General features: G+C 43.0%; 2 protein-coding genes and 1 long non-coding RNA gene across 3 annotated transcripts in view; 2 read left to right on the forward strand and 1 right to left on the reverse strand.

Moving 5' to 3' along the window:
- Positions 1–2,491: 2,491 nt before the first annotated feature.
- The window catches only part of Itga1 (integrin subunit alpha 1), a 156,140-nt gene continuing 136,006 nt past the window's right edge, over positions 2,492–22,625 (forward strand). The window contains exon 1 of the mRNA XM_028884613.2: positions 2,492–3,120. Within this exon, the coding sequence (XP_028740446.1) occupies positions 3,060–3,120 (61 nt within the window). The 5' untranslated portion in view covers positions 2,492–3,059. The remainder of the gene's footprint in view (positions 3,121–22,625) is intronic.
- LOC114703766 lies at positions 13,072–13,954 on the reverse strand. Its single transcript, XR_003736185.2, has 2 exons — positions 13,819–13,954; positions 13,072–13,196 (listed from the first exon to the last, which is right to left on the reverse strand). It is a non-coding gene; the product is annotated as an uncharacterized LOC114703766 (long non-coding RNA).
- Positions 14,326–15,972, forward strand: Pelo (pelota mRNA surveillance and ribosome rescue factor). The gene is made up of 2 exons (XM_028884623.2): positions 14,326–15,069; positions 15,357–15,972. The coding sequence occupies exons 1-2, from the start codon at positions 14,344–14,346 to the stop codon at positions 15,786–15,788; spliced, it is 1,158 nt and encodes a 385-aa protein (XP_028740456.1). The 5' UTR covers positions 14,326–14,343; the 3' UTR covers positions 15,789–15,972.

Consider the following 22,625-nt stretch of genomic DNA (forward strand, 5'->3'; position numbering starts at 1 on the left):
GAAGGGATCTGATCAGACCAGGTCTTGTTTAAAATAGCTAAGTATAGAGCTGGACATTTCCTGCCCAGGCTTCTCATAGAATTACTTTCTCATAAGACTTGGCATTTCTTTTTGCTAAACTCCAGTTCACTCAATGGCCTGTCTTCTTCCTAGTCAGAATAAACAAAGGAAAATAGTGGGTGTGTTTGACAACAATTTGTCTTTAAGTTTATGGTAGTTCAGAGAATGAGAACGGATTCCAATGCAATTCTCCAGCAATAGCTACTTTCCAATCTCCACATTGATTTGATGAGAAGATCAATTAAAAATAAGAGTCATACCATACATAGCAATTCTACTGGTAGTGGTCTTATCACTATTAAGAGTTTTTAACTCCTGGAGGAGATACAAATATTTAAATTGAAAGGACAAGTCAGCACCCAGCAAAGAGAGGAAAAGCTCTCATGACTTATAACCTTGATCATATTACAAGAATATCTTAACATTATGTTATAATAAGATATGTATAATTTTTATTGTGTCTAATAAAATGCATTGTCATACACATATGTCTGTATTTACATGCATGTGTATACATATAAACACATATATACATACACAAATTATATTTTGAAAACCAAATGTTTGGGGGAAATACTATCGGGAAATTATTTATTATGAGTTTTAAGTGCCCAAGCATTAATCAATACTTATTGATTACTTTGCGAAGTCCATTGGATCATACCAAGAGGGAGAAGACACAACAGACTGATCAGGAGACATGGAATGTACACCAGAAAGGCATTCTTTGGAAAGATTTTTGAATGCAGGCAAGGAAGCCCAAGTAATGTCTAGTGGGAATGGACTCTGATCCCACAGAGTACTATTTTTCTAGATATTTGGGTAATTCTGAAATTGGAACTGAGAGAAGACATGAAAGCCAAAACCAGTAAGAATGTCATATTTCATGTTTGCTACATCATCACTTGAAATGTATGTGGGATAGGGAATTCCTTGCCAATGGTCTAATGGGTCACGGTAATGACGTTAGATAGCCTTCAGCCTTTGAATTCTGCTGTTTTTGAGAGAGGGTCTCACTCTGGGGCCCAGGCTGCCTCTTTTTTTTTTTTCTTTCCATCACAGGCAATTTATTTTTCCATATAATGTTTGACACAGAAATCATCAAATAGAAGTATACAATGTTGACAGGAGGCAGTACATTTATAATTTATAACCCCAAATGTATTTATAAATTAGAAATGGAAAGATCTACAAATGAAATTATGAAGGTTCACCAAAGTCATTTAATCTGTCAGTTTCTCATTCATTTTTATGTCTTAATAATATTCTATTGTATGATTAAGCCACATTTTATTTCTCTCCAGTATTTGATAGCTATTTGAGTTGTTTTAACTTTTTTACTATTAGCAACACACTGCTGTAAACCTTCATGTACATGTTTCATAGGTGCACATTTTCAGTAGTTTGAGGTTATATTCCTAAGGGTAGAATTGTTGAGTAACAGAGTAACAATGTTTTGCATTTTGACCAACCACCAAACTGTTTTGCCAAAGTGGCACACCATTTTGAATCTGGAGTCCTCCTGCCTCAGGTTTTTGAGCGGTGGGATAACAGGCATGTGCCATACCTGACTAGCTCACCCTATTCTTTATCATTAAACTTCCTTGACGTTAGTCCTTCCCCCGTGGAGCTGCCTGCCGTATTTCCCTATTTGGCATTTACCCGGTGATGTCTGTGGGCTTCTCCAGGCCCCTCCAGCCGCGTGCTACCCCCACCCCCTGTGCTAGCTGCCTGGTCGTCTAGACAGAGGGCCCTCCTTCGGGTGGCACGTCTGCCTGGTCCTCCCTCTTCTTGCTAGACAGAGATGTTCCAGTATTTGCTGACTTGGACTGATTTCTGCAAAGGGCTCTAACCACAAACCCACCCCATCCATTCTTTGAAAATTCTCGGAAGTGTGAAGGTACTTGAAAACGGCATGTATTTGTTGAAGCTAATACGAACTTTGAGTGACCAGCCAAGAGAAGCCGATGAACTCCGGGCCACCTCTCTTGGACAGGAGTAACATGAACGCATTTACTATGCATTCATATAAGAAGGAAACAAAACAAAAACAAAAACTAAAACAGTACCTTGAGTTCTCTATTAGAGTCAGTCCCCAGTGTTCAAACATCCTAATTTAGCTTAGACAAAATAGCCCACATTCCATTTCCTCCCCACCTCCGTTCCCCTAACCCTTCCTTGCCCACCCAGTCTAGTTTAATCTCCTTTAATCAGGAGCCTTCTTAAAAGAGTCAAGCTCTCCCCAACTGAAAGCAAAGCCCTCTGCTAAGCTTGTCTGTGGTGAGGACGCCCCTGGGGGGCGGGGAGAAGGGGAAGAGAAGGCTCCAAAGCCAAGTCCAGGCGTCCTCTGGCAAGAAAGGGGTTTAGCCGACACGCTGACTTCCTTGCGAGTCTGATCCCTCCTGCGCAGCTGGTCACAGGAAAGCAGCCTCCCTTCGTGGAGTAAAAGCCCGGGCACTTTCAAAGTGCCCTTCCTACCCAGATCCGGGAGAAGTCCGGGCACGAAGGCGGGGCCATTAGGCTGGCTAGCGACACCCTCCTGAAAGTCCAGCCCCGCCTTCCCACCACCTTAGGGATTTGGTACATGAAGCAAGATCGCCCTCTCAGTGAAAGGCAGATGTCCCTTTAAGGTTTGCTTTGCCGTTGCCCGTGTGGACTTTAGCCTAAACACGGTCCCGCGAAGTTGGCTTTATTTGTCCATGTCTCGGATCGAGCCTGGGACGCTGCCAGGGAGATTTCAGAGACCCAGCGCTCGAAGGGGCGGGAGATGTGGCAATCGGTCTGGGATGTGAAAAGCGTGGAGCGAGCTTAGAGGCAAAACACAGGAAATCACTCCTCCGCGGCTCTTGGGCGCTGCAGCCGCTGGGGCCACTGCTGGACACCCGCGGAGACCGCCCGAGTGACCCAGAGCGCAAGGCACCGGCGCCCAGCTCCTGCCAGCTCCTGCCAGCTCCTGCCCAGGAACCCGCACGTCAAGGGAGCTTGCAGCCACTCCAGCCATGGTCCCCAGGCGCCCTGCCAGCCTAGAGGTCACTGTAGCCTGCTGCTGGCTCCTCACTGGTGAGCGACCCTGCTTTCCTGATCATCTCTGGTGGGGCTTGGTTGGGACTCGGGTGAGGGGTGGCACGCCATAGCAGAGGGTCAGACCAGAGAGACCCTCAGGTAGATTAGCCAGGTCGGAGGACTGAAGGGAGCGCCTGCGGCCAGCCCAGGAGTGAGGGAGGCAGTGCCTAGAACTTTTCAAGTACAAGAGGCTTTTCAAATTAAAGCTGTTTTTACGTTGTAAGCTGTGTTTTAGGTATTTGAATTTTTGGAAAGGAGAGTAACCGGGGACGCCTGATTAGTGTGCAAAGTTCCTGCCTTAGGGTTGCTCAGAAGTGGACTTTATAGCATTTTCTTCCTGTTCAATATTCAGGACCTTTTCTGCTACAGAACAAGGAAAGGCAGGCATGCCAGGCAAAACTTGTCTCAATGTGACATTTCTACATTAGCTCGGAACGTTTAGTATACAAAGATCACAATGCAGTCTTTCAAATACAAAATGTAGTTTTAAGAAGACTTAGTGCCCGAGAAATGCAGTGTTATACCCAGCAGAGAGAAACTGGGAGCATTTTGGATTTTCCAAATGGTAGCGGTAGCTAGGGTCACAGCCTTTGTAGTAGTTACCAGTTGGGGAGGTAAAACTTAGCTGGTGGGAGAGTGAAATGGTAGAAGCATTAAGCAACAGATTATCACCTCATCAGTCCTTTCATTAGTGGTTGTCTTTAACATGCCACGATATCCTATGTCTGATGTTTTCACTGTTGGTATGCTTAACTAGTTAATTTCACGGTTGACTATTAACAGTTAACCCAGCAGTGGATGGTTAAACACGGAGAACCCTTAAGTTTACTTAAGAATGGATTATCGGCAAGCCTATCTCTTCTCGTATTGAAGTGGGTGTGGGGAGTGAATAATGAGCTAATCTTTTCTCCAACTGAAGTGGTGTGGGGAGTGAATAATGAGCTATGGGCTTTTTGTCCACACATTTCCCACTCCTCAGGAAATGTCCAATAATCTGAACAGTGGTAACAGCAATCCAGGCCAGGGAGTGGTTTAGCCTACTACTTATTGCTCTGACCCTTGATGGAACCCATGACCTGTGGTTCCTTTCCAACCTGAACTTTCAGAGATTGTATCTTGTTGTTTTGCCAAATTTGAATTATTTACTAATTACTCAAGCTATATTTTTTCTTTTCTTTGTCACATTTTACCAAACATTAAGGCAGTGCAGAAATGAAGGTTGTGTATTCTCTAAAAGAATAAGTTTTCCAAGAGGGGCGGGGATGCTGGAGTAACAATGTCAAGTATACACTGGTATAGCGTGCCTTGCCGAATCCAAGATGAGAATTAGAGGAGAAAAATCGGTAGATGTTTCTAAAGTAAGTTCAGATTTTCTTTTCGTATAATATTCAGAGCATTATTGACCCAGGGAGGGCAGGTTTCTTATACGTAATGTATTTATGCCCATTTCACAAGATGGCATTAAGGATCTCGGGTCTGACTTTTAACAATTGCTCATACTTGGAAACCTCTCACCAATGGAACCTGCAGTTAATCTGGAGTCTTAGACATACCCACTTGTGGATGATGTTAGAGAGCTTATGTTGTTTACCAACCTTTAACCCTTTGTATATATTTAAGTAGACCATCTGTGGTAGTTCATGCTTGCCTCTGAGATAAAAATCCAAAATTCTCAACTAATTGCCCAAATCCAGGACCCTGTGTCCGTTTCCTATCACTGCTGTAACAAGTTGCTATGGAGTTATTGGCTTAAAAGGAGACATTTACTATTTCACAGTTCTGTAGGTTTTAAGTCACACTGTGATAAAATCAAGGTCCCCCCAGAGCATTTCCTGTGGAGGCCCTAGAGGAAAATGGGCTTCCTTGCTGTTTTCCTGGCTACCTGCACGTCTTCAGCACTAGGAGCACAGTTTTTCAGTCTTCCTCCCCGAATCTGTTTCATGGTGACATCTTCTTCAAGTCTACCTGCCCAGGGTCCCTGCATGTATTGGGTATGTCTGTCCAGACCCCTGTTCAATTACATCTGCCAAATCTGTTTTCTTATCTAAGGTAACATACTCAGCATTCATGGACTAGAGCAGGGGCATCTTTGATGGGCCACTATTATTCTGCCTATTCACAACCCTCAAACAGGGCACCCATCTCATCCAGTCACATTTCCTTACTTTGCTCAAAATCCTCTTGCTCTTCTTGCTCCTGTGGATACAATCTTGTTGTTTGATGCATCTACAAAAGAACCCCACCCTTCCTTCCCACTACCCCCTGCCTTCTAAACAAACTCTCGCCGGCTTTCAAAGCTATGCATAGAGCATAACAAACTACTACCATTCCAACAAACTTCCCAAGGGTTTACAACTTCTTATGTTAGTTTCTTCCAACATACATTAAACGATTTGCCAAGAAAAAAAAGTTCTCATTTATATCCAAATAAAGTCCTTTTCATTGCTTTATACATGTCAGAGTCCTAGTGTAATATATGGCAAACACAAAGGATTTAATTGAAGGGAATCTCATAAGCAGACAGCCTGGAGGAGGCCTCAAGGGAGGCAATAAAGGTAGAGCACCTGGGATAAGACAAGACAGATAGACATCACAGGAAGCAGCAGAGGGGAAATAAGCCTGGAAGAACCCGGATACCGGAAGGAGGCTGCTCTATCAGATCCAGTGACAGGTAGACTGCAACTGGACCAAAAATAAAGTTCAGCCAAGAAGGAATAGAGGAAATAGAGACCTTCGCCCTCTCCCTGTAATATCTTGCCCATTGCTATCATTGAAAATATTCAAATGGTTAGATCCAGCCTTCCAGACAGCTGATGATTACAGTAAGTAGCACAGACTAGCACTGGAACTTACTACATGAAAGGCCCTGGGCCAAGAACTTTGTAATGTTTTATCCTCATCTAAAAAAGTTAAGGTTTACATGAACATCTTTCAGATTTTGAAGATGGAACCCAACAAAAAAAGTACTAAGATTAATTGCACTTGGCCAGAGTCTCACAGCTGATAAGTGACAAATTACTTCAATTTGCACCTCTGACCTCAAGTTTCCGGCTGTGAAAAGAGCCTAAATACAAGTTCATGTTCCTCTTGTTCTCAATTAAGTGAGTAAAACACAAACACAAATGGCTAAAATACTTTGGTTAAGGAGCTATCCAGTTAGTGAAGAAAGTGTCATTTCCATGATGTTTAGATGTACAATGAAATTAGATGATAGCAAATTCTACCTTAAATGGAATCTAAACAAGATTACTTCTACCTAAACTGGGGGGAAATTTGTCTTACTCATTATGATGTCTATAAATATAATAATGAATCCACTGGGACTTGTTCATTTGTTTAGTTATAAGGCAATGAGAATAACACACACACACACACACACACACACACACAAAATCAGTTTTAGGTGGTCTTGATACTAATATTGATGGTTAATATTAAGTAAAACCTAACTCTCGACTGTCTCTGAGGGCTACATTTTCAAGAGATGATTAGATCATGTAGGTTCTCACTTAATGGTTTAATCAACAGATGGATGTAAAATCTGAACAAATTCCTGAGAGGGGTGGGACTTGCTGTGTGGTGGCAGGAAGGAGGTCCATGGAGAGGTGTCCTTGGGGACTGTAGCTTGCCCCCAGTGTCACTGCTTTATATCCACCACGATGGGAACTGCTGTTCTACCGTGGCCTGCTGGCCGTGGCCTGATACCTTTGTGACCCTGGGCCAAGATAAATAATTCCTTCAGTTGTCTCTGTTAGGTGTTTAGTCACAGTAAACAGGAAAGCAACTAATGCAGTAAATCTAGCTGTGTAATGCCTGAGCTCTGGAGCCAGGTCTCATCGCTGCTGATGTTTTACCTATGTAGATAAATGCTCCTCTGCCTTCCTTCCTCTGCCCCCAACCCCTAAAACTGCCCATTGAGATTAATAACTGGCCGAATTGTCTTTTACCCCATAAAACATCTTAATAGAATAAATTGGTCGTTTGATACATTTTTCTGAGAGTTAGGATCCAAACACTAGTCTTCATAACTGCCCTTCTGACACAGGAAACACAAAATCGTGTATATGAGTGCGTATGAAGCAACTGGGATAAAAGATATTTTGGAATTGTTGCCACAGTGCTAAAGTCAGAAGAGATTGCCTATTCAGGGCTGTCTGTGACTGGAGAATTGTATTCATTCCCCAAACGAGCACAGCGAAGTATCAAGAGATGCAAATGAGATGGATATATTCCTTTCCTCAACATTTCTGAACTTCTTTCAGACTTCTTTCGTGTGCCAACCCTTCTGAAGTTGCCTCTAGGCCTTTATGTAAGCAGTCACTCCCTCTGCTATGGACCATTAATTCCCACACAAATGTGATTCCCGAGCTTATCAGGGAGTTGGACTATCTCTCCTTCCTCAGAAACAAGTGTGTCCCAGCACCTTGTTTCTATAAAACCACCCCACCATACAACATAAGGAAATATGTAGCTGTCTGTCTTCCAGCTTGTTGTATGCTCTGTGAGTGCTGTGTATCTTTTCTATTAACCTTAGTGCCTAAGAATAATTGACACTTTTACTCAATAAATCATAAAATAACAGACTATAGACAAACTTATAAACTACTTAAAAGATGAGCCTGTCCCTTTAAGTATATTCTTGCCCATATTTAACCAGATTTCTATTTGACTGAGTGGATAATACCACTGTTAGGTCTCAAACTTGGGACAAATGGCTAACTGAGGTGCCTATTTAATATATCAGAGCTGACCTGGCCTCTAGATTCTCCCATCATCTCTCAATTCCTTACCTGTTACAGGGTATGTCTGGCATACCCCGAAGTCTACCCTCAACTTCTCCAGCCCAGGGGCTGGGCTGTCTTCTCCTAGCTCCCCTTCCCCGATACAATCCAGCCATTCTGGTTACCTGGCCCTTTTGTGTACCCTTTACCCTCCTGGCCTCTTGGTCTCCTGGCTCTCCCTCCTCTCCTCACATGGCCTTCCTTTCTCCTTCAACATACTTAGGAGAGGTCATGTCCTTCTTTTTTTTAAATTTTATTTTTCATTTACCCACCAACTGAAAGATGCACCATTTTATGTAGCACTAGACAATATGAGCACCGAAGACAATCAGTTTGTAATTTGCTAGGTTGTAAGCAGCATCCTATTAGGAAAATGCTAAAGGGAAGAAAATCAGACACATCTGAAGATTACAGTCAACACATAGTTATTCCCAGGGCAATTTCTGTCACATTTCTTTGCAAACTGCATCTTGTCGGGACATGGTAGTTCATGCCTTTTATTCAGAAGGCAGAAGCAGGGCAATTTCTAGGATCCTAGGCCAGGCTAGTTTATATGGTACGTTCCAAGCCAGCTAGGGCTACATAGTGAGACCCTCTCTCAAAACAAAACAATCCCCCAAAATAAAAACATCAAAGAAAGACTAACCATGAAAAGGGTGTTTTAAGATTTCGAAGCGGCTAATACAGCATCCCTTCTAGACACAGATATGGGCACCGCCCCTCTTCTCGGTTGTTTCCTCAGCCAAGGCTGTATCTGATGGAAGGCAGAACTGCCCCTCCGGCATTGGCAGCCTCACCATTCTCCCCAAACAGAGCTTCCCGGGCACAGCTACTTTGGGGGGAAGGGGAGAGAGTGCCGGGGATCAGTGGCACCAGTGGTGGCAGGCTATGATCGTTCGGGCATGCCCGTGAGTGATGGTGCTGGGTGTGAATGAAGGGCCTATTTGTAATCCGATCTTTTCTGTGGCTTGAAAGGAAACTTTAAAAGTCAGTTATGTGTTATTTAATTTTTTTTATGTCAGTAAAGCTTTAAGAAAAATAGAAATCGGTACACTCATATGTCCAAAACCTGCTTTCTCCAAACACTTGGCATCTGTAAACAACTAAGATACTTGGGTAAATAGAAAATGATAATTTAAATATCAGGAATAAAACCACATATTCCTGTGTGGATTATTGGAGATCTGCTGAAATAAATGCCAACTCTCAATGCTTAATAAAGCATCTAAATTGCATTAGGTCAAATGACTAAGATGATTTTCATATTTTATTAAAAATTACATTTTGTGTGTGCAAGCTCTCACGTAGATCAGATGGGTCTCAAACTTACTCTGTAGCTGAGGATGACAGAGCTCCCGACCTCTTGCCTCTCCGTCCCAAGTACTCACCTTGCCTTAATACTAAGAGTATTTTGAAAATTATTCCACTAACTAGACTTTTAGCCCCTAAAATATTCGTTAAACATTTTATTATACTATATTTTGACAAAATCTTCCCATACTATACAGGCACATACAGACAGACAGATACACGTTCACATGGGTATGGCATGTACACACACTAACACACAGAGGTGGCTGGGGGGGATGGTGGGTGGGTGGGTGGTGGGTGGGCATTAGACTGTTGACTTTGCCACATTAGCATTTGTAGTTAAAAGGAAATTTTAATAGTGAGTATAAGACATCTCTTTAAAAAGTCTTCCCTCTCTTTCCCCTTTCCCCTACAATTAGCTGAATAGCCCTGCCTGTCACACACTGAACTTTGCTGGTAGAGGTCACCCAGGAGCCTTTGTACAGCCTAAAATTGGCATATGTTCTTTTTAAAAACAGCATTTGTCCCCAGATATTCATAACCAGAGCTCACTGCTTATATGTGCTGTAAAGATCACAATTCAAACCATGTATAATAAATTTATTTATTATTTTAAAATATTGTAATACTTTGTCTTAGGAAGTTGTGTTTGAAATCACTTTTTTCCTATGTAAGTACTGATACCTTTAAAACTGAAAGAGGTTTATAGATGTTTGCCCTAAGTGTAATCTTATGTATGTTTTTAGTAACAGCATAAAATGCAAAGCACTTTCTTACGTTTAAGAGTTCAGTGTCAGTTAGGTTAAAAACTCTAAATTAGGGGAGAATCGCTGCTCAGTCTTTCATGCAGGCCATGTTAGTGTCCATGGATTGTGTTGGGGAAAAAAAAAGGTGGTCTGTGCCCTTCAGGGGCTTGTGGTCTGGAGGAGACAATAGACACAGAGAAGAAATGTTGGGATGGACTCCCAGGGGTGCTTTAGCGAAGTTAAGTCTTGCCAGAAAGGAAAACAAAACCACAAACAATGTTCCCCTCCCCCGCCAAACCTAAAAGAACAACAAGAAGAAGATGAAGTGTTCAGCAGCATGAAGTAGTCAAGCATGATATTCATCTTTCAAGAGCCCGGAATCCTTGTTGCCGTCATACAAATCATTCCTGACATATTATTTTAATAGGAACTATCCCAACTCGGTAAAACAATGAAGTACCAGGCACCATTTCATTCCCTAGTACAGTTAGGAAATGTGCTACAATAAGGAATCGCACGCACCCTGCTTTCCTTCAGAGAACTCTTCCAGGACGGTTATTTCCAATGTGATCCTGTTCAGATTCATTCTTACACTTCCTTTTGTGGGATTCTGACGTCTAGCTTCAAGCTAGACCTTCTTAGAGATTTGCCCGAGTGCCTCGTTCACACAACTCTATAAATCCACCAGCTAGCATATTCCTGCTAGAACTTCATGAAGACTGTCAATGTGAGAAGAGGAACAATCTGTTTGTGATACAAAGGGAAAACAAAACAAAAAGAAATGTGTAGAGACTAACACGGATGGACTCCAGCTAAAAAAGTCCACCCAAGTCCTACCAGTTCCTGGTTTTATTGAAACCTTTTTTTTACATCTACTTATTCTGTGCGTTCATGTGTAGGGGTTCGAGTGTGCCACACAGGAGGTATGGAGGGGAGAGGACAGCTTGCCATAGTCATTTCTGTCCTTCTAGCTGGGCATCCAACTCAGGTTTGGTAGCGGGTACCTTCAGACCCCCTGTGTTGTCTGTCCTGTGGGCCCAATTTATACCATTTCCTGATGCACAGTCGTTCAACCCCTGATCACTAGAATGGGGTTCGGAAAGAGTCGGACTTAGATGAGTGTACAAGACCGAACACACATATCACAGGGGTTGGTTTCCTTGAGTCGGCCCGGCACCACTTTCCTGGCTGTAGTAGAAGCAGCCAACTTCGTTTCCCTCGGTTGTCAAGTAGGAGAGATTGAGTTTCAAACAGACCAAGGGCGCCAAAAGTGAGAGTGAAACCGGACGGTGGGAGCCACCGTCCTCTTGACTTCCAGCCCAGTTCTTCGCCGGCGGTGTCCAGAAAGAGCAGGCTCAGGTTGTTGGACGGTAACAACCGTGGCTTTTTTCTTCTTCTGGAAAGATTGACAGGAACACGGGAGGAAAATGAGATACAATTAGAAATAGTCATGTGAAGGTTTCTATTGTCAAAAGCCAATAAGTACACATGACAATTTCAAGCAGCAACATTAAATTGTGGGTGTTTTTCTTGAGATTTTTGATTATTTGGGGAAAAAGAAAAAGAAAACCATCTGTAACTATAGTAGTTTTTAATGGTCATTTTTAAATGAAATGAACTACATGCGATAATAATATCAGAGTGTTACAAAGCATGTGTAAAGTTAATATCACTGTCACATTAATTAATTAAAGGTAACAAAAAATATTGGGGGGGAGTAAATCTGATCATTCAATACTTTACCCCTGACTAGATTACAATTACATATGACACTCCAGGCAAAGGCCTTGGCGGGGACCGTGGAAGGATACAAGAAAGAAAACACCCAGAGTTCAGAGTTCAAAAAGGTCAGCCAGTGATTCAAATTGACATGGATGTGGTTTTAGGATGAGACATTTCAGCTGCCCCTTCCAGATAGGCATGAGGAACCAAATGGACTATGAAGGACTGAGGACAGAATGAGTAGGCACAGGATAAAGATTCCTCTATCAAACAACCTTGGTGGTGTTGTCTCAAATTTATAATAATATATAGTGAGATCCAGGACAGGCACCAACACTACTCAGAGAAACCCTGTCTTGAAAAAAAAAAAAAAAGAAGTTGTTCAAGGTCATCCTTTACTATATATCCAGTTAAAGGCCATCTTGGGCTACTTGAGACCATACCTCCAAAAATAATAAATAAATAAATAAATAAAATAAATAAATAAATAAATAAATAAAATCAGTTCAAAGATGTTTGCCTTACAACTTAAAAGAATCATGAAATATAAAATAGAGTCATTGTGGACTTTCTACGTATCAAATTAGAAATAAATGCATGCATATTTTTTAAAGTAAAGTCTTTCTCAAAAATAACAGTGACTACCTAGACTGGGTAGAAACAGAACTGTGTGCAAAAACAGTATGTTTTCAAGATATAACAAATGCAGAGGAGGGGACTCAATGCATTTCAAATTGCCTAGGCTGATTCCCAGGCCGTGGATAGTGAACTAAAGGGGTTGGCTAAAGGAGGTGGCAGAGGATAACAGCATAACTTACACTGCAGAGATGATTTCATATATAAGACAGATCGGTGGTTGGTGGAACAGGTGTGTGTGTGTGTGTGTGTGTGTGTGTGTGTGTGTGTGTGTGTGTGTATACTCAATCAGGCCCTAATATGAATGCCACTTACATGCTCAACTTCCTCAGAATTTCATTTTACCTCCCTACAAATTAGGGTAGCATTTTCCTTATAAGAAAGTGTAGGAAAGTGCTTGAGAATTTTTCAAAAGTTGATTGTACTCCAGTGAAAACCTTTCATTCATTAAGAGCCCATGAAGCCACCTTCTTGATTGGTGAGACCAGTGCCTTGTTTAGGGAAGGCTGCTGGCTTTGTAGGAGGAGGAAGGCAATGCAAGATAGGGACTCTGTGTGATAGGAAGGTGGGAAGGGGGAAATAGGAATGAGAGAGAGAGAGACAGAAACAGAGAGACAGAGGATATAAAAGCAAGTAAGGGTTCTAATTTATACTGAAGTCTTAGAAGGGCCACTCCACCCCCACCTCCCTGGCAACCCCTAAGAAAGATAGCTGACATCAATTAACATGATTCATCCTCCCTTTAACCTTGCCTCTTCAATTAAGGCTGGAGAGCTCTGCTTTAAGATCCTCACACAAAACGCAGTGAGAGTATGTGTTCAGGACTTCTCTGCTTCCCACTGTCTTCATTCTCAAGAAAGAGGCATTCCCATCGCCACTGTGGGGGAAGAAAAAAGGAATGTAAGGGTTTTCTTTTTCTGTGGCTCTTCCTTAGGGGCGGTCATAATTAGTAGATCAGTTTATCTTTACTTCCCATATCCTCAGCTTTTGGCCCGCCATTAGCAGGGAAGATCCAGCACTAATCTATTGCAGCCCAGCTCCCACACTAAGCGCCTCAGAGACTCCTGCGCGGTGGAGAGCTGGCTGCCAATTTTGGATTCTGGGATTCCCAGGACATCAGGTCAAGCCACACAGAGGTCCACCAGGGGTACATTCCACGCATAGTTTCTGCTCTCTCTGGGCTCTGTCCTTTCACATCTGGGTTAACCGGATCGTGCAAACCGGGTAACTAGGTGCAGAAAGCAGCTGGGCATGTTGCTGAGCTCAGGCCGAACGTGACTAGTTCTTAGAAACTGCTTCTGGATATCCCAGTGCCAAGAAGCGCGCGTCACGTCTGAGCGCGGGTAAGGAATGAGCAAGACCAGGCAGAGTTTGGACTTTGGAGGACTAAGTCTGCACTTTCCAGGGCGCTTTTCGTTTTTACATAAGCTTTGAAGCTGGCTTCATACCAAGGAAGGAGGTGCAAAATGACAAGTTTAAATGCATATGTTAGCACTCACATACTCCGCAATACCTCGGACACAGGGCTGTGTGAGGAAAACTCAGCAAATTCGAGCTCAGCTCTAAGCTCAGCGCGGCGGCCGGCCGGGAGCCGCTTAGCGCCTCCCTTGACTTTTACCTAGGGCGCGCCTTTGCTTTTACTGCGCCTGCGTGCGCGCGCAAACGACAGGCCCCGCCTCTCCGGTAGGGACGACAGACGTGCGCCGGGAGGCGGGCTGCGCACGCGCGATCGCCGGCGTCAGCCACTTGCGCGGGGCCGGTGACTTGAAAGTACCGGGTCGTCTTGTGTTCGGCGCGGGGTCTGCCGCCGCGCAGCGTGGATCGGCGCGCGCGGAGACCGAGAAAAGCGTGTGTGGCGGGGAAGGCTCTGCCCCGGGGCTGCAGGAGTCAGAGGTAGTGTTTCTTTCCTGTCCCCTCCCCAGCCTAGAGCCCGCTCCCCCCCCCCCGTCTCCAACCTTGCCTCTCTCTCTCCTGGGGACCCCTTCCGCGCCTCCTGTTTCCGAAAGTGAGCCCCTGGCAAGGTCATGAAGCTTGTAAGGAAGGACATCGAGAAGGACAATGCGGGCCAGGTCACCCTCGTCCCCGAGGAGCCCGAGGACATGTGGCACACCTACAATCTAGTGCAGGTGGGCGATAGCCTGCGCGCCTCCACCATCCGCAAGGTCCAGACCGAGTCCTCCACGGGCAGCGTGGGGAGCAACCGTGTCCGCACCACCCTCACCCTCTGCGTGGAGGCCATCGACTTTGACTCTCAAGCCTGCCAGCTGCGGGTGAAGGGGACCAATATCCAAGAGAATGAGTACGTCAAGATGGGGGCTTACCACACCATCGAACTGGAGCCCAACCGCCAGTTCACCCTGGCCAAGAAACAGTGGGACAGTGTGGTTCTGGAACGCATCGAGCAGGCTTGTGACCCAGCTTGGAGCGCTGATGTGGCAGCCGTGGTCATGCAGGAGGGCCTCGCCCACGTCTGCTTAGTCACGCCCAGTATGACCCTCACCCGTGCCAAGGTGGAGGTGAACATCCCCAGGAAACGGAAAGGCAACTGCGCCCAGCATGACCGGGCCCTGGAGAGGTTCTATGAACAGGTGGTCCAGGCCATCCAGCGCCACATAAACTTTGATGTTGTCAAGTGCGTCCTCGTGGCCAGCCCAGGATTTGTGCGAGAGCAGTTCTGCGACTACATGTTTCAGCAAGCGGTCAAGACGGACAACAAAGTGCTCCTGGAAAACCGGTCCAAATTCCTGCAGGTAAAACTCTTACCCCAGAGGTAGTGAAGAGTGGGCAGAGGGATTGGTATGAATGGTTCCTAATGTTTTAGAACTGGGAGGAGCAGAGGGCTTAAAAACCCACCTTAGCTGGGATTGTAAATGAATTAGTCAAGAGAACGGTGTAGTGTCTAGGCACATTCATAAGGTACCCTTTGCTGAAGTCCTTAAATGGGTAAGGCCTTATTCATGCTTTTGTCTTCTGCCATTGTGGGCTGATTCGTGGATATTTTCAAAGAGTCTTTTGTCGTTTATAATTGTGATTCTAGGTACACGCCTCCTCTGGACACAAGTACTCCCTGAAAGAGGCCCTTTGTGACCCTACTGTAGCTAGCCGCCTTTCAGACACGAAAGCTGCCGGGGAAGTGAAAGCCTTGGACGACTTCTATAAAATGTTACAGCATGAACCTGACCGAGCTTTCTACGGACTCAAGCAGGTGGAGAGGGCCAACGAAGCCTTGGCGATTGACACGTTGCTCATCAGTGATGAGCTCTTCCGGCATCAGGATGTGGCCACCCGGAGCCGGTATGTCAGGCTGGTGGACAGTGTGAAGGATAACGCAGGCACCGTCCGGATATTCTCTAGTCTCCACGTGTCTGGGGAACAGCTTGGCCAGTTGACTGGAGTAGCTGCCATTCTCCGCTTCCCAGTGCCGGAACTTTCTGACCAAGAGGATGATTCAAGTTCTGAAGAGGATTAAGACTGACCTTTAATAGTTGCTTCTTCTCTCTTACTTTTTTTTTTTTCTTGGCATCCCTTGACAGGTGCAAGACAGGCACTTGTTGATCGTGCTGAGATTTCTTGCGTGTTGGTCACACTAGGTGTTTTCTGGATGGCAGGACATGTATTTAAATGAAATAAACCAAAAGAAAAGAATGTCCAAGCATTATGTTTTCTGATTAGAGTTATTTTTTTTCTAAATACCTGATAACAGCAATTTGCATTATCTAAGGGGGAAGAAGTCTATTATTTGGGTTTGATCATGAACCTCCACGTACCCGTTTTAACTGGTTTTCCTTGGAAAAGGCTTTAATCTCTCATGAAGTTTATTTTCATTCTGCATGGTGTTTTTGCATTTCATTTAATGATCCATTTTCTCACCTCTTTCTAGTTTTTTTTTCCAAGATTTGACTACATTTATTACTTAATGGTAATTAAGTAATTAATTACGTGGTAGCCAAACGTAAATAAAGCCAAGCCTAAAATGCTATTTTCTCTTAGAGATTTGTTAAACTAGTCATTTTAAATATACTCTTATTACTCTTGTTGTTCTAATCATATTTTCTGTAGATGAACAGTTATTTTCAGGCAACAGAGGTCTGATCTACTAGGGATTCTCAGCATAGTCTCAGGACCTTAAAAAACGAGATGAAAGTGTGTGGTTTGCTTACTCTGTAGCTGAGGAGTGGCAGATCTGGGCATGTCTCCAGTCTGGACTTCAGTTCTTTGCACTGAAACCCTGGCACATTCTTTGGGTTGCTGTGTTTTATTTACTGTGACTTGGCCAGTGTTACACTTGCACTCCGAGCCTGTGGTGGTAGTCTGTGCTCTCACGTTCTTACTGGTCCATATTGTGTGTGTGTGGGAAAAAAAGTGTGTTAGGGGAGTTGAATAACCCAGACGACTATGTGGAAGTTGGAGTCTAGTACTCCTAATTGTAGATAAGGAATTTGTACAAATTTCCACTTGGGATATTTTTACTATGTATTTTGGATGTGCATTTCTTAGATCAGGAACTTGGGTGACATGGAATTGCAACTTGATCTTTTACAAAGCTCAGTTTAGCATATGGTTAGGGATTCTGTCTGCAGGCTGGATCAGTGATGCCTACATCCTATAAACTAATCTGCAGGCCTCTTTGTGGTATGACCCGTTTGGGGTAATCACAAGTTCGATAAACTTGTTAAGTTGCTTAGATTTTTCTTATGATTCTAAAAACTGATACATTCATGATTTATCTTTATCTACTTTCTAAAAATAGCTCTGGTTGCCATTTCATACTAATAGTTAGCTTTAATATTAAAACTACTTTATTTGATAACTTTATAGGAATACAGAGAGGAGGTCCTTATAGCTCTTAAATTTAGGGCCTGGTTCGTAATGAATCCTCATCTCAGGACATAGATTACTGCTATAATATCTCTAGCAGGAAAATGAAGTCTTAATAAACCAGTGAATACATTTTAGAGCAAAGTTCTCTGTCGAACGGTCAGAGCTTTCGTTGGGAGCTCTTGGTGACTAAGCTGAAGCCCAGACTAATTAAACAGTCTTTCACCCCTGGAAGTGCTAGTGGTTCCTTTCTACCAATTACTGAGACAAGCTGGGCATGGCAGCCTATGCTTTTAATCTCAGCATTGGGGTGGCAGAGGCAGGTGGATCTCTGAGTTCAAGGCGGGCTGGGGCTGCATAGTGAGATCCAGTCTTAAAGAAAAATTAGACGTTTGCAGTAGGCTTCAGGGCTGAGAATTTCATTCAGGACTTACTATTTGCATGTGAGCTGATGAGACCAGCAGCACCTGTGCAGACTTGCTAGAACCTTGAATCCAGTGCTCTGAGCCAGCGTCAGCTTGTTCCAGCGTCTTCAGGTGATTGCTGTGTGGAACAAAATCTGATACAAATGTTGGTGATGGTCTTTCCAAGCACTTAGGAAATCAGGCTAGGTTTCAAGACTTAAAGTCAACAGACTATTCTGATGTGGTTATAAGACCTCTAAGTAAATGCAGTTTTTATATAAAGTATATAGGAAATCTTCCACTGTTCTTTTTTTAATTAATCTATTTATTTTGGGTTTTTTTGAGATGGTTTCTCTGTGTAGCCCTGGATGTCCTGGAGCTTACTCTATAGACCAGGCTGGCCTTGAACTCAAGAGACCCCCCTGTCTCTGCCTTCTGAGTGCTAGGATCAAAGGTATACACCACCACCTCCTGCAAACGCTTTTTTTTTAAACTCACATTTTATATTGCTGTCCAAAGTATAACTCATACTATACCATAGGCACAGATACAAAAATACTGATAAAAGCAAATTAAATTTAAAACTCAGTTATTGTTGGCTTTTCCAAATATCAGAGTGAACCTCAAGTCTTTGGGGATCATAAGTTCATCTGCTCATCATTAGGAAGAACAGCAGCGTCTTAACCTTAGGTGAGAGGGGACTGGAGATGTGGGTTGGCTGGGGGGCAGGTATGCTCAGCACAGACGGGTCACTGGAAGGAGTCTGCACTCACCAGAATGGGAAACAATAGGATGGATGGCTGTGAACTGTTTTTATAAATAATCACTGTTGAGCTGCATCTGGATGGACAGGAAGAGGCAAGAGTGTAAACAGGAAGACTGCTCAGAAGGGTGTATAGTGAAGTGAGGGGAATAAAAAGCAGGAAGACGGCAGCACTGCTTACAGTTGGAGTGAAAGATGCCACGGAAGACATAAAGGGGGCAAAGTGACTTGGGCTGCAGATGTTTCAGTTCCAGAAGTAGAATCTGAAGATAAACTTCCGATTTTTTGAGTGTTAGGATGAAGCAACAATTGCAAATGGGAGATGAGAGAAGCTGACTTGGAAGTCGAAATAGTTTAGTTCAGTTTGAAATGTCCAGGACACCTGGAGTGTTCTCTTCTGTTTGAGGTGGGGGCCTCTCGGGGAGGTCTTCCCACATGAGCCTTGAAGAGCTGTTGCTGAAAAAAAAATATATATTGGGATGTTCTGATTTAATTTACTGAAAGCTGTTTTCATTGTTCTTAGTGCAAGCAAGCATTAACAAGCCGTAAGCCAGTGGCCCTCAACTTGTGGGTCACGACCCCTTTGTGTTGAGTGACCCTTTCACAGGGGTCACCTAAGACTTTTAGAAAACACAGGTATTTACATTATGATTCATAACAGTAGCAAAATTACAGTTATGAAGTAGTCATGAAAATGATTTTATGGTCGGGGGTCAGCACATCTTGAGGAACTGGATTAAAGGGTCACAGCATTAGGAAGGCTGAGAACCACTACTATAAGCTCTAATTCAGGCCAACAGATTGGTTGCTGCCCGGGGCCTCATGCTTTCTGACACCATAGGCATCTTGATTTCTCTCATAATCGCCACTTTTTTTGCACTTTAGACCTATGGGAAAAAATTTGCCAAGTTTTATTTTTATCGCAAGAGTGAAAAGTGCTTGTTTTGACATTATATTTGAATTGGCCTGCAGTTTTATTGACATATTTGCCACTAAATGAGTTCTTCAGCAATGAAAAACGCCTAAAGTGAAGAGCTAAAAAACCTGACTGAAAAGAACCACTAAGCCAGGGTGGCACATTCCTTCCTATAACCTAGCATTCGGGAGGTCAAGGCAGGAGGGTGATGAGTTCTAGGCTAGCCTCAGCAACATAGCAAGATCTTCTCTCAAAAATAAGCTCCATTTCAAATTAGGTTAAAAAATCCTCAGCAAAAATAGTTTCCTCGGTATTGATTCAGCACTTTAATTAGTGTTTTGTGAACAAGATTCTTTACTTTAATTCTCTGTGCTCTGAAACATTCCCAGACTGCTTTCTAAGTGTGTTTTCTATACATATAGAAATTAGAATGTACATCAAACAGTTAGTGATAATTTTATTTCTAAACAATTTTTGGTGTATATATAACTTAAAGATGAAAGCAAGTTTACTGATAATGAAGTAGATGTGTTAGATTTTACATAAGGGATTAAATCTTTGTGGAAGAGCTGAACTACGAAGTGTTCGTCTTCAACATTTTTAGAGTTGAACCATGTATTTCTTATATGCTCCATGCTGAGACTGTCAGTCATCATGAATACATAGTAGGAAATGACAGAGGTGTGTTTAGGAACATTTCATAAGTTCTTGGAAATTCTGACCCTAATCTGTCAAAATCCATTTTACTTAACACTGAATATACCGCCTTGCCACCCCAGTTTGAGTGAACCCTACCTGAGACACCTGAAATACCTGAGACACTTGTATGTTAGGAATCTCTGTTTTCTACCCTTAGAGAAACGGTGATTTCATTAGGAGGCAAAGACTATAATCATAGCCTCATTCTTATCAAATTAGCATATCTTTGCATTGTGTTAGAATGTTTAATTTAAAGATTTGTTGAGTTGTCTACTTGCTCTTCCGTGACCCATTAATATTGATTGCCCACATCAAAACCTTATTTTTAGGATGCTGATGTAATGAAAGTGCCTGTTTTCTATAATGTCAGAATTAGAGGACCTGTGGTCTATTTTGATTGGGGTGACATCCTTGGTTTTGGAACAGCCAATATTGAGACAGGTGCAACATCCAGCAGGCAACAAATACAACAGAAATGTGAGTCAGAGGCCCCATGCCTGCTGGGCACAAATTGATATCACTGTCCCCATTCCAGGAATGGAGTAACTCTCTTCAAATGTCTGGTCCTGTGATGAGGGCTTTAAAATGCCTTAGTTCACCAAGAAACTTTTTAAAAAGATGTTATCATTTTCATATGAGAAAAATTAAATTATAAAAAAAGATAACTAATGACTCTAACTAACTCACAGCTAGTGAATGTAAAAAAAAAAGTACCCTGCATAGCTACTCCATTAAAGTGCATAAGAATGTCGATTCTATTTCCTACTTGTCCTTTTGGTATTGGTCATGTCTGTGTCTAGAACAAAACTAACTTGATAACTCTATGATGTAATGATGTTAAGTTTATTTAAGCATTTTATGTTTTATTTTTCCACTATGTAATCTACTGAAAAAAAAAATCAGCAGCTCAATCCTATGATTTTTCTGCCTAAAACACAACTGAGCATTAGAAAGTGTAAAGGAAACGTGTAGGGATGCAAGCCCCTCCAGTCTGCCAGGAAGTTAGCAAGCTTGTTTCAATTTGTAAACCTACCATCTCTGTATACCTGTGCGTGCATACAGGTGCACATGTGGGCACCTGTGCCTGTGAGGGCCGGACAACCTTTGGTGGAGTTTCTTATGTACCAGCACTCTTTGGATTTTTGTTTGTTTGTGTGCTTTTAATTTTAGAAAAGATCTCTTTTGACCTGGAACTTGCCCAAGAGGCGAGGCTTGGTTGTTCAAGGAATCCCAGGAATCTCTCTGTCTCTACCTCTCTGGTGCTCAGATATAAGGTGTCACCACACTGGGCTTTTATGACTTGACATCTGGGGATCAAAGTCAGGTTCTGCTGCTTGCCAAGCAATCACTCCACCTGCCAGCTAGCTCTCCAGCCCCTAAAGCCATCTCCCTAAAATGTGATTACTTCAACACGTATTCATTTACGAAGCATCTTCATAGCTGCAGTTGTGATACATGGATATGCAAATTAGTTACTGGACAACAATAACCACAGATGGCCAGTAGGCTTACAGAGAAGTCCTGATAGCTGTTAGAAGTGACCACTACAGCCCAGAAATGCAAAAGGTTAATTCGTCTTTTTCTAGGGCCTGCAGACACTACTATGGAATAGCAGCTAGTGATCCCAGTAAGGAAAAGACTGACCTGCATTAGCATATTCTGTTAAAGAAGTCAAGGAAATACAATGCCTTTCTACATGGTTTGTCTAGAAAATGATGATGATGGCAGTGCCAGGGAGCACACCCAGGTCTACTTGCTAAGCAAGTACTCTATCACTGAGCTACCCCACCCCCATTCCTCCGTCTGACACTTATTAAATGATATCAGTACATAAATCCTTCACTGCCAGCCATGGACAGGATGACAGTCTCAAATAGCTGGGGTGTTTCAATACCACAATAGTCTCAATTAGAAAACTCCACTGCATATTGGAAGCTGGATTGTCAGTAAGGAAAAGGATTGCAGTAGAATCCTAGTTGTGAAATGTATCCAGAGGTGGAAGGGTCCTTCTGAGTTCAAGTCTCAGTTGCAGAAGTTTTATGTCTGGAATTTTTCATCAGGCCCTCGTGTAAACACTGACTAGAACTTTCTGCTTGACACCATTGTGAAAGATTGCTCTGTGACTATAAAACATTTTAATCTTGCTTCAGCTCATTTGATCTTGCCACTGTAATTTATAGCTTATTTTTCCTCTGCAAGTATGTGTAAGAGTGTTTTTAATGAGGTCAAAGGGAGAAAGACTAAAATATACTTCAGGAGACTGCACCCAGCCTTTTAGTATCAAAACAGGTTAGATCTGAAAGGACCGCTCTACAGCAGGTATAATCTGAGGTCCAGCAGGCTAGTCACATGCTCAAAGTCACACAAATGGAAGCTTTCCAGAGTGTCTACAATCCTGTTTGATTTATCCCATTCCCATTTCAAAAGTATTTTTTTGTCACCAGCATGTATTGGGAGTTTACTGGATGGGGTAAGGAGCAAGACAGAATTCAGGATTTTATTGTGCCTTAAACTCTCCTGTATACCAATTATTCTTCATCTTATAGGAGGATAATGTCTCCCTGAGCGTCATCACTGACACTCAAAGGCATGCTTTCCATTCCATTTCCACGCCCTTTTTCTAAGCTACTTACCAAGTGCCTACTGTGTGTTAGTACACTGTTTGCCCCCAAGAATCCAAAGTGAAGAGAGACTTCCTTCCAGAGC

The sequence above is a fragment of the Peromyscus leucopus genome, chromosome 11 (genome assembly GCF_004664715.2).
Source record: "Peromyscus leucopus breed LL Stock chromosome 11, UCI_PerLeu_2.1, whole genome shotgun sequence".
Taxonomy (NCBI): domain Eukaryota; kingdom Metazoa; phylum Chordata; class Mammalia; order Rodentia; family Cricetidae; genus Peromyscus; species Peromyscus leucopus.

Bases quoted from the DNA above. Each gene is read 5' to 3' on its own strand.
- Pelo (XM_028884623.2), top strand. From the start codon at position 14,344: ATGAAGCTTGTAAGGAAGGACATCGAGAAGGACAATGCGGGCCAGGTC. The intron at 15,070-15,356 runs GTAAAACTCTTA...TTGTGATTCTAG, and splicing joins ACCGGTCCAAATTCCTGCAG to GTACACGCCTCCTCTGGACA.